Source organism: Eretmochelys imbricata, chromosome 11, assembly GCF_965152235.1.
Source record: "Eretmochelys imbricata isolate rEreImb1 chromosome 11, rEreImb1.hap1, whole genome shotgun sequence".
Classification (NCBI taxonomy): domain Eukaryota; kingdom Metazoa; phylum Chordata; order Testudines; family Cheloniidae; genus Eretmochelys; species Eretmochelys imbricata.
The window spans coordinates 62445712-62459316 of record NC_135582.1 but is presented as its reverse complement, the minus strand read 5'-3'; the positions used below and the strand labels follow the sequence as shown (position 1 = coordinate 62459316).

Here is a 13605-nt window from a genome sequence, read left to right as displayed (position 1 = left end):
CCTTGAAGTTCAGCATTTTTGCTGGAGAATTTGTCATTTTGTTGCAGCCAAGCACCTGATTTTGAGTCTCTCTCCCCACCCTTCTGGAACCTGCCTCTTGCTCTCCAGATTTCTCCACAAGAGGGCATTGATTGGAATTCATGCTCTGCACTGTACCATGTAACTGGGCAGCAGGTGGGAAGCCAGAGCTGGAGGCCAGCTTACAGCCAGGCAAAGGGGAACCAGAGGTGTAGGCTGGCAAGCCAGGCGGCCTGGAGAACAAACAGTACAGCCGCCAGGACCTTGGGAGCCAGGGTAATGAGCTGCTGAAGATAGGTATAAGCTCCCCCTTCCCTGGCACGCATGAGGGGAAAAGGAGGTTCTGAGCCCGGCTGCCTGAAGAACACCGTGGGAGCTAAACCTCTCAGGAAAGTACAGAGAAAGAACCTATCCTTGAAAACTACTGTCCATGAATTTCACATCCTTGAGCACCTTCAGGTCTGGGCCATCGCACGTGTGGGGATTGAGGAGAGGGGAACAGAAGGATGATCAGTTAATGTCACAGTGGATTTTAGGGGTTGTGGCTACAGAGTCTGGTCTCTTTGTGCCATGGAGTCCAGGAGGCCCTGACTACCAGACATGAATTCATTAGAGAAGCACACTGAGGCAGAGAGGTTAACACCCAGGGCTGTACATCAGGTGGGGCCAGAAATGTGAAGAGAAACTAGAAGTCCTAACCCCAGAAGATGGTATAGGGCCTGTGCAGTCAACTCTATACCACCCCTTCCCAGCCCCACTGGTGCAGGTGGCATGGCTGGGAGGAGAGAGAGTGGGACTAGAGCACCGTTGGACTCCAAAGATACCCAGCTCCTTTGAGGCTAAGCCCCAGTGCAACTTAGACCAACCCTTACGCTATTCTAACTTGCTCCAGAAACTGAGCCAGGCCATGGCCAGCTCAGAACTGGGAGGGCATAAAGATGGCTTCAAGCCACCTCTGCTCCACCCCACTCAGGTCCAGTACGGAGTGCAGCTCAGCCCAGAACCAAGGATCTAGACCCAGATCTCTTGCTTTAATTACTACATCACATTGGCCCAAAGTAGACTGAGGAGATAGCAAAGGCCTGGGAAGTCAATTTAGGAACTCAACTAGTTAAGGAATCCCACTCATTTGTCTCCAAGCGTTAACAAAACCAACTTGTAGCATTAACAGTAGTTCTTCCTTATGCTGTCGACTGCTAAAAATAGCTGCAAGTCATTCAGTACATGCATAGAGTACACTGATGTTATCAGCTCTGTTTTTATTGGCCCTTTGTTTTCTGAACGTTTATTTTATATATAGATAAATGCTCTGCTAAGATGAAAAAAACCCATCCTCTTAACTCATCATTTTTCTGGTCTCCCTTATGTTCTCCCACACATCCCACGCTCTCTCCTTTCTTTCATTCATTAGAGCCCTAGATCTAAAAAACCCCTGCATTTCTGTTTCTGTCAGGTTTGTGTGCACTTTCTTTTATGCATGACTTGGGATGCATATCATTGTAAGTCTGATTCAGACCACAGGCTCTGGGACGTTTTGTGTGTGTGCAGCATGTGCTGATGTTCACCCTTGTGCTGTCTACCCACTACCACCCCACCCTGCCAGCCACACAGCAATTACAGCATTTAACATTAAACCAAAGATTTAGTTAGGTAAGAATAAAAATCATAAAGGACAAAAGTAGAAAATAATATGTCTAGAACCCCTAAAATGTGGTCTGTGGCCCTGTGCCACAACCATGTCACAGATACACGGTCCACTTAGAAATCACTGAAAAATATGCCAATATGGACTATTAACATGGCAGGGTTTTTTGTAGATTCCAAGGCCAGAAAGGGCCATTATGACTATCTAGTCTGACTTCCTGTATAACACAGGCCATAGTATTTCAACCAAATGACTCCTGCACCAAGCCCATACCTGCTGGTTGAACTAGAGCTAGACAGACATCCATTTTTAATGATGTAGAATAACTACACCATCTAACACCATCAGGTGATGGAGAATCTACCACGTCCCCAGGAAAGTTGTGGTAATGGTTAAAAACTTGCTCCTGAATTTCTCTAGCTTCATTCAGCTTCTAGACACTGGATCTTGTAATGCCTTTTTTGTCAGGGTCAGATGTTCCATATCTCAAATGGGGTCATAGTTTATGCACACTTGACTGGTCTTATCAAAGCCTGACCCACTTGCTGAGATGTACATTAGACCTACCACAGCCCACGCACACACACCAGGTCATTGTTAAACCATCTGGGTTTTTTAATCTGCCCCTTGAGCAAGCAATTTTGCTGGATATTAAAAGGACATTAATCTAGGGGAGCATGAACTTTGTCCTGCCAGGAGCCAAAGGGATGCACCTAATTAGCATAAGGACAGGTTGATTCCAGCCATCCTCCTCCTTGAAATAGAGATGAGAGCCGTGGAGACCACAGGTCCTACCATGTAACACTCCATCTTGATCGGTGTGCCCAGTCTCTGTATTGAGATGGAGCAGTGCATGATGGGACCTGTAGCAGTACCTCAGCAGTAAAGGAGATGGTGGCCCAGAGCACGTATGGAGTAATAACAATCGTAGCAATAGAACTCTCTTGGCAGCCTTCAGATTAGAAAGTGCTCTTTAGACACCTCTGCTTTAGCCTGAGACTCAGCCTTCCTTGACCACTTTCGCCATCTAGAAACCAAACACTGGGATTTGCTGTTAAGTCACAGTGAACAAACCAGTGCACGTGAACACAGGGTGGTGGGAGGGGAGAACTGCTGGTATTTCTATCACCTCTGGGACACAACAATCAGCCAGAAAACGGCTACTCTCCTCCCTGCAACACAGAAAGCTCTTGTTCCCACTCCCTCCTACTGCCGGCCTGGCCCATCTGCCTCTCCTTTCCCCCTCACCAGCCAGGCCCTGGGAGAGCTCACAGGTTGGAGGTATTTAGCTGGTGATAACCTCCTCCCTGAGTTTCGGCTACTGGGAAGGCTGTTCGTGGATGAGGGTCTCCAGCCAGTGCCACCCGCCTCCTACTTGTGCCTGCACATGGGCTGGGGGTTGTGTATGTTGAATGAAATCGCAGCACTATTGAAGTCAATGGAAGTTTGGCCACTGATTTCAACAGGGCCAGGATTTCACTCATTATTTTTAGTTCATGTCCCAGTCTCTCTCTGAATGCTCTGCAGAGTTTCTCCGCAAAGGGAACAGAGAGCCCAGTGGTGCCTGGGTGCCCTGAAACGCTATGCCAGTATGACACAGTCTCAAAGGCAGTTTGTAATAGGAAAGAGCCCAAGAGCACAGGCTGGTTAGCGCCTTTAGGAAAAGAAAGTACATTATATAGCAGCATATAGGAATGGTCTGTGTAATGGTTACAAGGCTTTAGATCATCGGGCTAAAAGACTGTACCAGCTTCTCACCAAGGCTGTGGGTCTCAGTGGAAGGATCTATAAACAAGCCAAATACCTAGAACGCTTACATTAAGAATATTACCATAACTATAACATTAGCTCACTGTTAACTCTGAGTGTGCCTCTTCTAATGCTAATAACTTACAGGCTGGTCCAAACCCCACTGAAGTCAATGGGAGATTCTCTGGCAACGTCAGTGGGCTTTGGATAATTTTCATCTGGAACCATAGATCCCAAAGCACTTTGCAAACTATTGACAAAGGAACGGCTTCACCAATCACTGAAAAGCAGCTACTTCTGGAGTGAAACCCAACACTTTTTAACAGTTCAACGCAACAGTTTAGGAGAGATGGTCAGGAGGGATATTATAACCTGCTGAAAATAAAGGGGCCATTTCTAAATAGGCAGAACTTTTTAAAACTAAGGATTCCTGCTTTTCCTTTCTTGGAGTTTGACAACCTACGCATTCGCTCCCGGAGAGGTAGCCAGCATCAGACACTGGGAAAGAGATGAAAAACCTTCCCGAGAAGAGGACAGCTCACATTTTTTCAGGGTAGAAGACAGCATCCCCGCTGAACCAGAAACATGTTTAATGAGCAGGCACTCTCTCTGAATTCCTCTTCCTTTTGTTTTACTCTGTAGGTTTTATCAAAGAGAAGAATCCCATTTGCTATTCTTTAGACTAGCATTACGCTATTAAATGCACCATTTCACCTTGTTTCCCTTTTATTGAATGTCAACTTCCAAACTCCTGGTGGCAGTTGTTCTTCCAATTCTACCTCCTAATTTCCTTCTCCTTGCAGGCAGGTCCGCAGCCTCTGTACCTCACTAATAGCTTTGGCATCTGTCCGCTGGAAAGCACCCATCTTCATGCTTCAAATAAATCTCTGCCACCCCTTTTACTCTTAACTCACTACCAATCTTTCCGGTTAAATCTGTCGGTGGTTTCTCTTTGCTCCTGGGTCCTACATTTAAGCTTTATTGCGCCTCACTGGGCATTGCAAAGCAGAGCATTTTATCTGGTCTTATTTGTCTCCATTATGGGTTTCCGAACTTTAATTCGACATGAGGTAGCAAAGCCTGCTCTGCTACCCCCGCCCCTGCTTCCAGGAAGAGTGCATAGACTAGTGCCATGTGCTGTTAGGAAGGCACATTGCCCATTTACCGTTTCTCTTGTCTCGTAACAGTGCACATTATTTTCATATGCACGCACGCTGATTAAAAAAATAAAAACCAAAAATGAAATCATGCCATCAGAGAAGTTATTCTAATAAGTGCCGTTTTACCTGGAATGTAGAAGTTCTCACCTGGGAAAGCTGTGATGGGTTCTGCAAAGGGAAAAAAATGTTCTGGTTTTAGAGAGGAGAATGTTTAAAACAAACAGAAGATCACGTCGGATGTGTGCCTAGTTACTTATCAGTGACATCTCCTCAGGCCCGACATCAGCATCTGTGACCCCTAGGACTAAATGGGGAGCCTTAATCCAGTGGTTCCCAAACTTTTTAGTAAGGCGACCCACCTATTGTATATAAGTTCCTGGGTGGGGCCCAAAATCATACACCAGCGTCCTTCTCCTCCTCCACTGCATTCTCCTGGCCTTGTGAGGAGGCACTCACCACCTGCAACAACACCTTCTGCCCTGGCACTGCAATCCTAATCCTGGCCTGGGGTCGAGGAGAGGTTCAGGGTGGGGTGGAGGAGGAAGGTTTGGAGAGCAAGCCCGCCCTGCACCCACTGGCAGTAGCAGCTCTTGTCTCCTGGGGTCGGGCCCAGCTCCCCCTACTGGATGTTGTGACCTGGCCTGTTGGGCCGCAGTGCCACTCAGTTTTGGCCTGGCTGCTGGAGCAGGACAGGAGCTGATGCTGTGGGGTGAGTGCGGGGTGGGCTTGTTCTCCAAACCTGCTCACCGAGGCCCCCTCCACACTGGGCCCACAAGCCACTGTCTGGGAACAGGGTTACCACCTGGCCAGAATTTAATCCGACTGGACAGTTTTTTTAATGGATTTGCCAGTTGCCAGAAAAATAATGTAATCTGCCGGGGTTTCTTTAGTGTGGGTCTAAAGATTTGCATGATATCACAATACACTGCGATAGCTGATGTTAAAAGTTTCTGTGTCCAGCTAAAGATGCTGCAGTGTTCCCACTTCTGCAGTTTAAGCGATAACAGATCAAACTTGTTGAAAATACAGCAACTGTCTGCCCGTGTATACGAGTGGGGGTTTGAGTCACGCAAAAGTCAGGACATGTGCGAGGCATGAAATAATAGACGATCAGGGAAATGGTGCGAGTGATCGTACTACATGCCCGGAAAAAAAAAAGTTTGAATCAGAAACTGCACATTCAGTGACAATGGGCTAAACGAAACAGACTACAAAGACTGGCTTGCAAAATATGCTGATAAAACAAATGCCCATTTGTTATCAATGAAGTTATTAATCATTACCTCTCTAGATACTATAAGTGGCTGTTGAAGGGGCTGTTGTGGAGTTACCTTGTTGTTGGGGTTGTGGTAGGCTTGCCTTGGGGACCCGGGAGGGTGCTGTTTTTTTCGTTTGTTTTTTTAATTTAAAAGGTGGTAACCATATCTAGAATACACTGCTCACAGGAGCCCCTCAGTGGAAGCAGGGGTGTGGATTTCACAATATTGCAGAAGCCCCTCTTTCATAGACTTACAGACTTTAAGGTCAGAAGGGACTATCGTGATCATCTAGTCTGACCTCCTTCATGTTGCTGGCCACAGAACCTCAGCCACTCACTCCTGTAATGACCCCTCCCTTCTGGCTGAGTTACTGAAGTCCTCAAATCATGGTTTAAAGACTTCAAGTTACAGAGAATTCACCATTTACACTAGTTTAAACCAGCAAATGTCTCGTGCCTCATGCTGCAGAGGAAAGCAAAAAAACCCCCCAGGGTCTCTGACAATCTGACCTCGAGGAAAATTCCTTCCCAACCCCAAATATGGTGATCAATTAGACCCTGAGCATGTGGGCAAGACCTACAAGGCTGATACCTGGGAGAGAATTATCTGTAGTAACTCTCCATCTAGTGTCCCATCTCTAGCCGTTGGTAATATTTGCTACTGGCAGTTACCAATGGGCCACATGCCATCATAGGCAGTCTGAGATTGGTCTGAACTAAAAAGTTGGATTTAGATCCAGACTTCAGGGTACAATATGCCCCAAGTTCAAAAGTGTTTGAATTCAGGGATTCAGTCATCATAGAAATAGGAGCCTGCTACCAAATTCCAATCTGAATCAGTGTTCAGATTCCAAAACACCCTAAAAGGTGGTGTTTGGATCTGGGGTCTGGGTTCCAGCCCATCTCTAGTTTCAATTTTCACAGGCCATATCACTTCTGGCTAGCCATGCACCCCTCTGTCTTACAGTTCCAATAAACAAAGGAGCGTGATTTTTCAAGTTACTTTGAAGAAGTGATCTGTTACAAATTACTGGATCTGAAAAGCAATAATCAGTGCTTATTAGTGATTATTTGTTCTCAAAAGTAATAGACTTCTGAGTATTTTTAGATTACTTCTGCATTACGCCTGTGAGTCATACAACCAGGCTGTGGCTGTATAGAGCATTGTGAAATCATCGCTCAAGTTCAGAACACGAGTGACAGGTTTTCCAAAGGAAAAAATTATTGAGAGTTATTAGAGTTCTTTTCAGGCTGAAAAGGAATCAGATTACTTCCCAGGATTACATTTTAAAAACAGTAGCCTGTTACCCTTGTCAGTTACTTTTATGGTGCTGACAAAGAGGGAATGTGGTATGCGCATATTGTTTCATATTGCTATGGTGGCTTTGGAAGTGACCTTACAGCCGAGATAGCATTACATTTTTCAGTTAAAACCATTTAAAAATCCCTTTGTCAGGCATGATCAAAACCAAAATATCACCATTTACTATTAGGTTCATAGGTCCAGATTTAAGTTCCTGAAAAGATACAAGTAAATCTATGTAGCAGTTTGAAGCAATTTTTAGAGCTAGTCTAACATTTTTTGGACCTTTATGACTTACAGAGGGCTTTGTTTTAACACTTAAAGTTTTACTTACATGTAGATAAAAACAAAATATTGGCTAATCAAGCAAGTTTGAGTATTTTATAGAAGATAGAAAAGAAAAAAGTTATTAACATTATTCATCATTCATGTTTCTTTTTTATGCTATGGACGCCATGCCATGTTTGTCAAATGCCAACACAGAATTTTTCACATGCAAAATTAGCTCTTTGGGCACAAGGGCAAACGGTCAGTAGAGTTAAAAGCTTCAAAGAAACTGGGACTCAAGGAGCTCAGAACCACTCCAGGACAAGCCGTTGACCTCTATTCTATTCTATTCTATTCTATTCTATTCAGGTTCTTGTACTGCCCTTATCACCGCAGTATCTGAGCCTTCCCGTGGTGCATTAAGCAAGGTGACTAACAACTGTCATATGTGGTTCATTTTCTCGCTCATCCTAGTGACCTATCTTGCTGAATTTAGGAGGCCCCTCGCAACCTGTGCAGAGACGTCTTGCTGATGTGAACCTTTTTAAGTCCACCTTGGGCCATGGCCAGCTCCAATGGAAAGACTCTGATTTCAGGCCAGTTGGGTGTGGCCCCTTAGGAGGTGTGTAACAGCCACGCACTTCTCCTGCCGCTGTACAGAATGGGAGGCCCATGGACATCTGCCAAAGCAGACCCTATTAATTAGATATTTTACGTAGTCCAACTCCACCCACCACTCCTCTAGGGCCAGACCCTGCGTGACATTGAAATCAATGGAAATGAACATCATGTCAGACTCTATCCCAGGTTCATTATCTGGGGACTGCCATTATCTAAATACAAAAGAGGGATGGGTAGGCTAGATGGATGAACGGTTAAATTACCATTCCAGTGGTAAACCCCTAATAAACATTTTTAAAGCTTATGTAGCTTTCATGTTTAATGAACCTGTCTACCTGACTTTTGCCCTGGATTGGGAAATGATGAATTCTAGCACAACCTTCTCTTTCGTTATTGTGTTAACACTGCTGTAAAACCCCTCTGCTATTTATCTCTCATTAGAAAAGGCTCCTATTGAACCCATCAGCCCCTCCAAGCATGTAATGCTGACTGGCAGCTGGTTTCCTGTGTCTAGCACTTTCCTTTTAAATTTTGTGCATGTCTTTTTTATACAGCATATTCTTTAATAACCCCACCTATTGTTTCAGCCTTCCTCTGTAGACATATATATTTCCCTTGATGCCTTTGACACCAGTACCTATGTTCCCTAGGGACTTATTTTTCCTGATTTCCTTCAGACGCAGAGTAGCTTTATTGAAATCCAGAAAATCACTATAGCTCAGGCAGGAGAAGAGTTACGGTCCCTTGGCAGAATCCTAGAAACAAAGGCCCTCATGAACTGGACTACTTTTGCTGCATGCAACAGTGATTCCTTGTCTAATTTTGTGCAGCCGAGAGGATACCAGAATCACCGGGTGTAATTCCATGAGCTGCGTTATGCTGGAGGTCAGACTAAATGTCACGAAGATCCATTCTAGCCCTAAAAATCTATAAGTCCGCGAGACAGATGTTTACGTACCCATGCAATTCTCTAGGGAGATATCGGAGCCAATCCGGATGTCATCGATGGCAATTTCTCCCGAATGTCCTTTGCGTATAACACCCTCAAACACAATCTACAAGCAAATCAGAACAGAAACGTCACCGTTAGGCTTCCACTCCCAAGCAGTGCAAGCAGTCCTTGTTCCCCTGGGGGAAAAAGCCGAAAATGTGCTCCCCACTTTTCAGTCACACTTGAGAAGCTAATGGCAAGGGGCCAAATGCTGGTGTCCTTACCCAGTTTTACCAGTCCTCACTGTGGAAAAACTTCCACTGGCAGTGAGAGTTCTGTCTGAGTAGGGACTCAGTAAAAACTCAGGGAGTTCATCATTTGGCCCATCAATTGACAGCTGGATTCCCAACTCGCAGTTTGTTTGAATAAAATGCATTTTTCAGGGACTACAAACCAGGACAACTGACGTGGGGTTTCACTGGTTATCATGGGCTCAGCAGGAGTTAATCGGCATAGTTCCAGTGATGTCAACGGAGCAACATGGATTTATACCAGCTGAGGAGCTGCCCCATTGAGTGAATACTGGACACAGGACATGATAAAAAAGAGGTTTACTACCTGGAGTAAGTTTAAAGTGATAATAGTTAGCTGTGAAAAATGCTGAGTGAAAATACCTGCATTATTTAAGTAATATTCAGTTAGTTAGTTAATGGCTGTACATCACTTTTAACATGCAAAGTACTACCTAAACGCCAAGTACCCTTATCTGTAAGCACATTGTGTGCACTGGTATTTTATTAAAAAGCCAAACGAACGCACACATACCAGCAATACCTCTCCAGGGATACTGGTACAAAGACCTTTGCTTCATGTTTGTAGCCATCGCTTCCTTTCCACTGATAACTTGAAGCCCAATCCCGCAGTCCTCACACAAGGAAACCTCTCCCTGACCTCAACTGGGAGTTTTGCAGTAGTCGAGACTGCAGGGTCAGACCCTAAGTTCCACGGGGTGGGGAACCATGTTTTCCATTCTGTTTTGGACAGTGCTGAGCACAGTGACTCGCTAATAAGTAAGAATAGGCAGCACATGTTCCCTGGCTAGCTGGCTGAGTTTTGGCTTGCCTTACCAGCCAGTCGTAGCTGCTCTTTGGTTGGAGAAGAGATTGATACACTGTTCTGCAAACCCTTTCATTAACTTCACAATGGGGTGCTGGCGGCGTTGGAAAGGTTTTGCAGGACTGGGCACGTGGGTCGTGTCTATGTGGGCCCAATCCTCTTCCCACTGACACAATGGAGGCAGGATCGGGCCCTTAAGTCCATATTATCTGCTTGCCTTGAATGCCTTCTGGTCTCAAGGTGTCACACAGACCTGATTTCACCCTCCCCCATCCCCAACATCCAGACTTGGAGCCAAGGTAAGGAAAGTGGTGTTTGCTTTTTTTTTCATTCTCTCCTTCAAAGTGGGCTCCCTCTCTCCTACCTTCCCACCTTTCTGCTGGCAGGATTTGTTTGTGTTTGCTCCTTAGGGCTTTGTGTCTCTTAGATTACCTGATAATCATCCAAAAGAAAAGGGAGGAAAATATTTGTAAAAGGGGAGATTTCAGAAATATAAAAGGCAACAGGATGAACAAAGACCTAAGTCTGTTTATAAAGACAGCCACATTCTGAATAACAAATAGTGTTATTTAGTTACTATAGCAACATAAGAAATACATTGAAAACAGCTCTGCTCGAGGAGGTTCCCTAATGATGAATGGGCACAGCCCTTTGAAATATTGACATATGTATCACTAAAATCCACTCGAAGCTCAGAGCAAATGGCCCTTTATCATCTTACTTGATAGTCCATATCGTAGCTTGGCAGAATGATCCGTCCCTCTTTCCACTCATCCCCTTGGTCTTCTGAGATGATCCACAACAGCTTATTCTCCTGGCTTGCTTCCCGCCACACCTGCAGCATTATCCCATTCCTGCCAGATGCGTGGTACTGGAACACCATGCAGACAGCACTCCTGGGCAAGTAGATCATAGGGCTGATGAGCCGGGTGCGCTGGTCCGCTCTCCTCCCACTGCTCTGCAGCCGCAAGTAGCTTTTACTCTCTGTTCAAGGAGAAAAGAAGTAGAACCTGATCCAGTCACCTGTTAGCATTTGTAATGAATGTTACACCTTCCAGTTCTCAGCAGGAGATGCTAGCAAGCACAGCTGATAACACTTCATAGTTCTCATCCAAAGGCGAAGTTCTCCCATAGGAACCCAAAGTTGTCCCACAGGGTTGATTACATTTCCACCTGTTAATTGGACCAATTTTCAAACCCAGGTTGTTAAGTTAGAGCACTTGGATCTATACCTGGATGCTCAAATGGGAACAAGAGCCCTAAATGGGCCTTTGGGTGCCCATGTTGATTTGAGTACCCACGGGCAAAGTTGGGTGCTCTAACTTAGGTTTGAAAATGAAGCCCACAATATATTCTTTGTGTGATGCTTCATCTCTTGGTTCTTCTAAAGGACGTCAGCTCATATTTTGCTTCATGGGGTATGCTGGTCCTTAGAACTTACACTGTGGACATTAAGGGGCACCCTTTTTGAGTATCATAAGTGGTTGAAACTCACACACAATTGTTTAGTGAGTCGTTTGCTGTATACAGCCAGGTGAACTTCATGTTCAGCTTCGAACAGATCCCCAAACTGGGATTTCCTTTCTATTCGGAACATGAATACTGGGCTTAATTTCTACTGATACTGAATCAAAAAATGGGAAGAAAGAATGAGTGAGTCAGTTCTTGCTGTACATCCAGCATGAACTAGCCCAGAACATAGTCTCAGAGGATTCACAACGCGGATTCCACCAAAATACCACGAGTAGCGCAATCCTGAGATGTTTCTCATTTTAAAAACAAACAAAAACACTACTGCACATTCATTCAGCACCATCTGATGGCGGGGAGATACACAGGGTGGTAGCTGTTGGGAGGGAGAGATTGGAATAACAAATAAACTGAAAACTTTGTTCCTGCTGTTGGGAAAACTGAGACATATGTCTGTGAAGTGAAAACCAATAGTGACAGAAAAATTCTAGAGAAAAGAATTCTGTGAAAAGATCAGGATTTTACAGGGACTGAGACAAAACTAGCCCTGCCAAGAATGTCCACATCGCAAACAATGCAGATAAATCAAGAGCTACTACTGGGAGTTAGAAATGCTGTGCTGTATCAAGCGTAAACTCTGTACTTCTGTGGAGTTTAGTGTCTGGAAGAGAAATACCCACTGTATAAATACAAAGCCTGAGCAGTAAGGGAGATGTCTTTTTCACCAGCAGCCATAGTGTGGTAGGATACCAATAATGACACTGGAAAGCATAAGCCAAAGATTGACATAATTAGGATACGTTTCAGTGCAGTTATAGTCCGAAAAAATGACTCTACAAGAATGACATTGTGGGGGGGGGGGAGGGGGGGTTATATTTATTCTGCCTGAAATTTGCTTAGTTTACAAGCTTGAAGTTGATTTTTCTAACCGCCAGCATTGCAAACACATCCTACTATCTGGATATCAAGCTTATCAAGCTGTGTTCTTTGTGATTCTTTTCATCACCAGTGGTAAGTACTTTGCTATCAAAACTGAGCTGACAATTTTGTTGATGATACATGAGGCAGAATAAACCCAGCTCTCAGTTTTTCCATGCTGTAGCTGGATTGGCCCTGAAGTGCAAATAAGGGATCAAACTTGTTTTTGTAAGCAAAATAAGCAAATATGACTCAGACAGTATTAAACTCCAGGAGCAGGTGTGTTGAGTACAGTAATGCTTTTTTAAAACGCACAAGTCACTTTTCAGACTATAACCATATATCAGTCCCTAGGGAGGGGGAACAGATAGCGGTACGTATAAAGGCCAACCACATCTGATCACACAGGCGAAGTCCACAGATGTAACTGGACTCGGAAATGCATGTAGCAGCAAAAGGCCTTCAGCACAGCACTTGGCTGGGTTTATCTAGACTACTCGATATCTTTATCTAACCCATGGCATTAAAATAAATTCCACAAAATAAATTCCACTCTAAGCGCTTCTCCTGTAATAGAATATGTGGAAACCCTGGAATTCTGAAATACATTGAATTTAGAAGGAAAGTGCTACTGCTGATATTTATTGTACTTTATGTGCCAGTTCTTCTGCCTATCCAATACAAAAATGAACACAGCTACTCTATGGCTGGTTTCAGAGTAACAGCCGTGTTAGTCTGTATTCGCAAAAAGAAAAGGAGTACTTGTGGCACCTTAGAGACTAACCAATTTATTTGAGCATGAGCTTTCGTGAGCTACAGCTCACTTCAACAGCCCTTTTCTCTTTTCCTTCACTCTGACACAGATACCACGACTTAGAGATGTGTAGTTTCCTCTCCCTACTGCACTCCTGCAGTCTTAGCTCCTTTGACCTTGATGGGTGGGATTTTGAAAAGCTCTTAATTGGCCTAAGTCTGCTCCCATTGAAGTTTTACCACCAACATCAACAAAAGAATTAGCTCAACACTGAGCAATTTGAAAATCACGCCAAATGCATCTCCAGAACTTCAAACAGAGACCTGTAGATTGACTGAGCTCAGGTTTCAAAACACCAGAAGGCAGATCCCTTCCCTCCTCCCCTGCAAAAAAAA

The 13605-nt window shown here is 44.5% G+C and overlaps 1 protein-coding gene across 3 annotated transcripts in view; it reads right to left on the bottom strand.

The window, feature by feature from the left end:
- NRP2 (neuropilin 2) overlaps positions 1–13605 on the bottom strand; it is a 118832-nt gene that overhangs the window by 23816 nt on the left and 81411 nt on the right. For 2 of the 3 annotated variants that reach the window (XM_077830146.1, XM_077830148.1), the window contains exons 13-15: positions 10790–11052; positions 8980–9076; positions 4720–4740 (exon numbers count right to left, since the gene is read on the bottom strand). In XM_077830146.1, the coding sequence (XP_077686272.1) occupies positions 4720–4740; positions 8980–9076; positions 10790–11052 (381 nt within the window). Of the gene's footprint in view, positions 1–4698; positions 4741–8979; positions 9077–10789; positions 11053–13605 lie in introns of all 3 variants that reach the window. The other variant, XM_077830147.1, reaches the window with a different exon arrangement.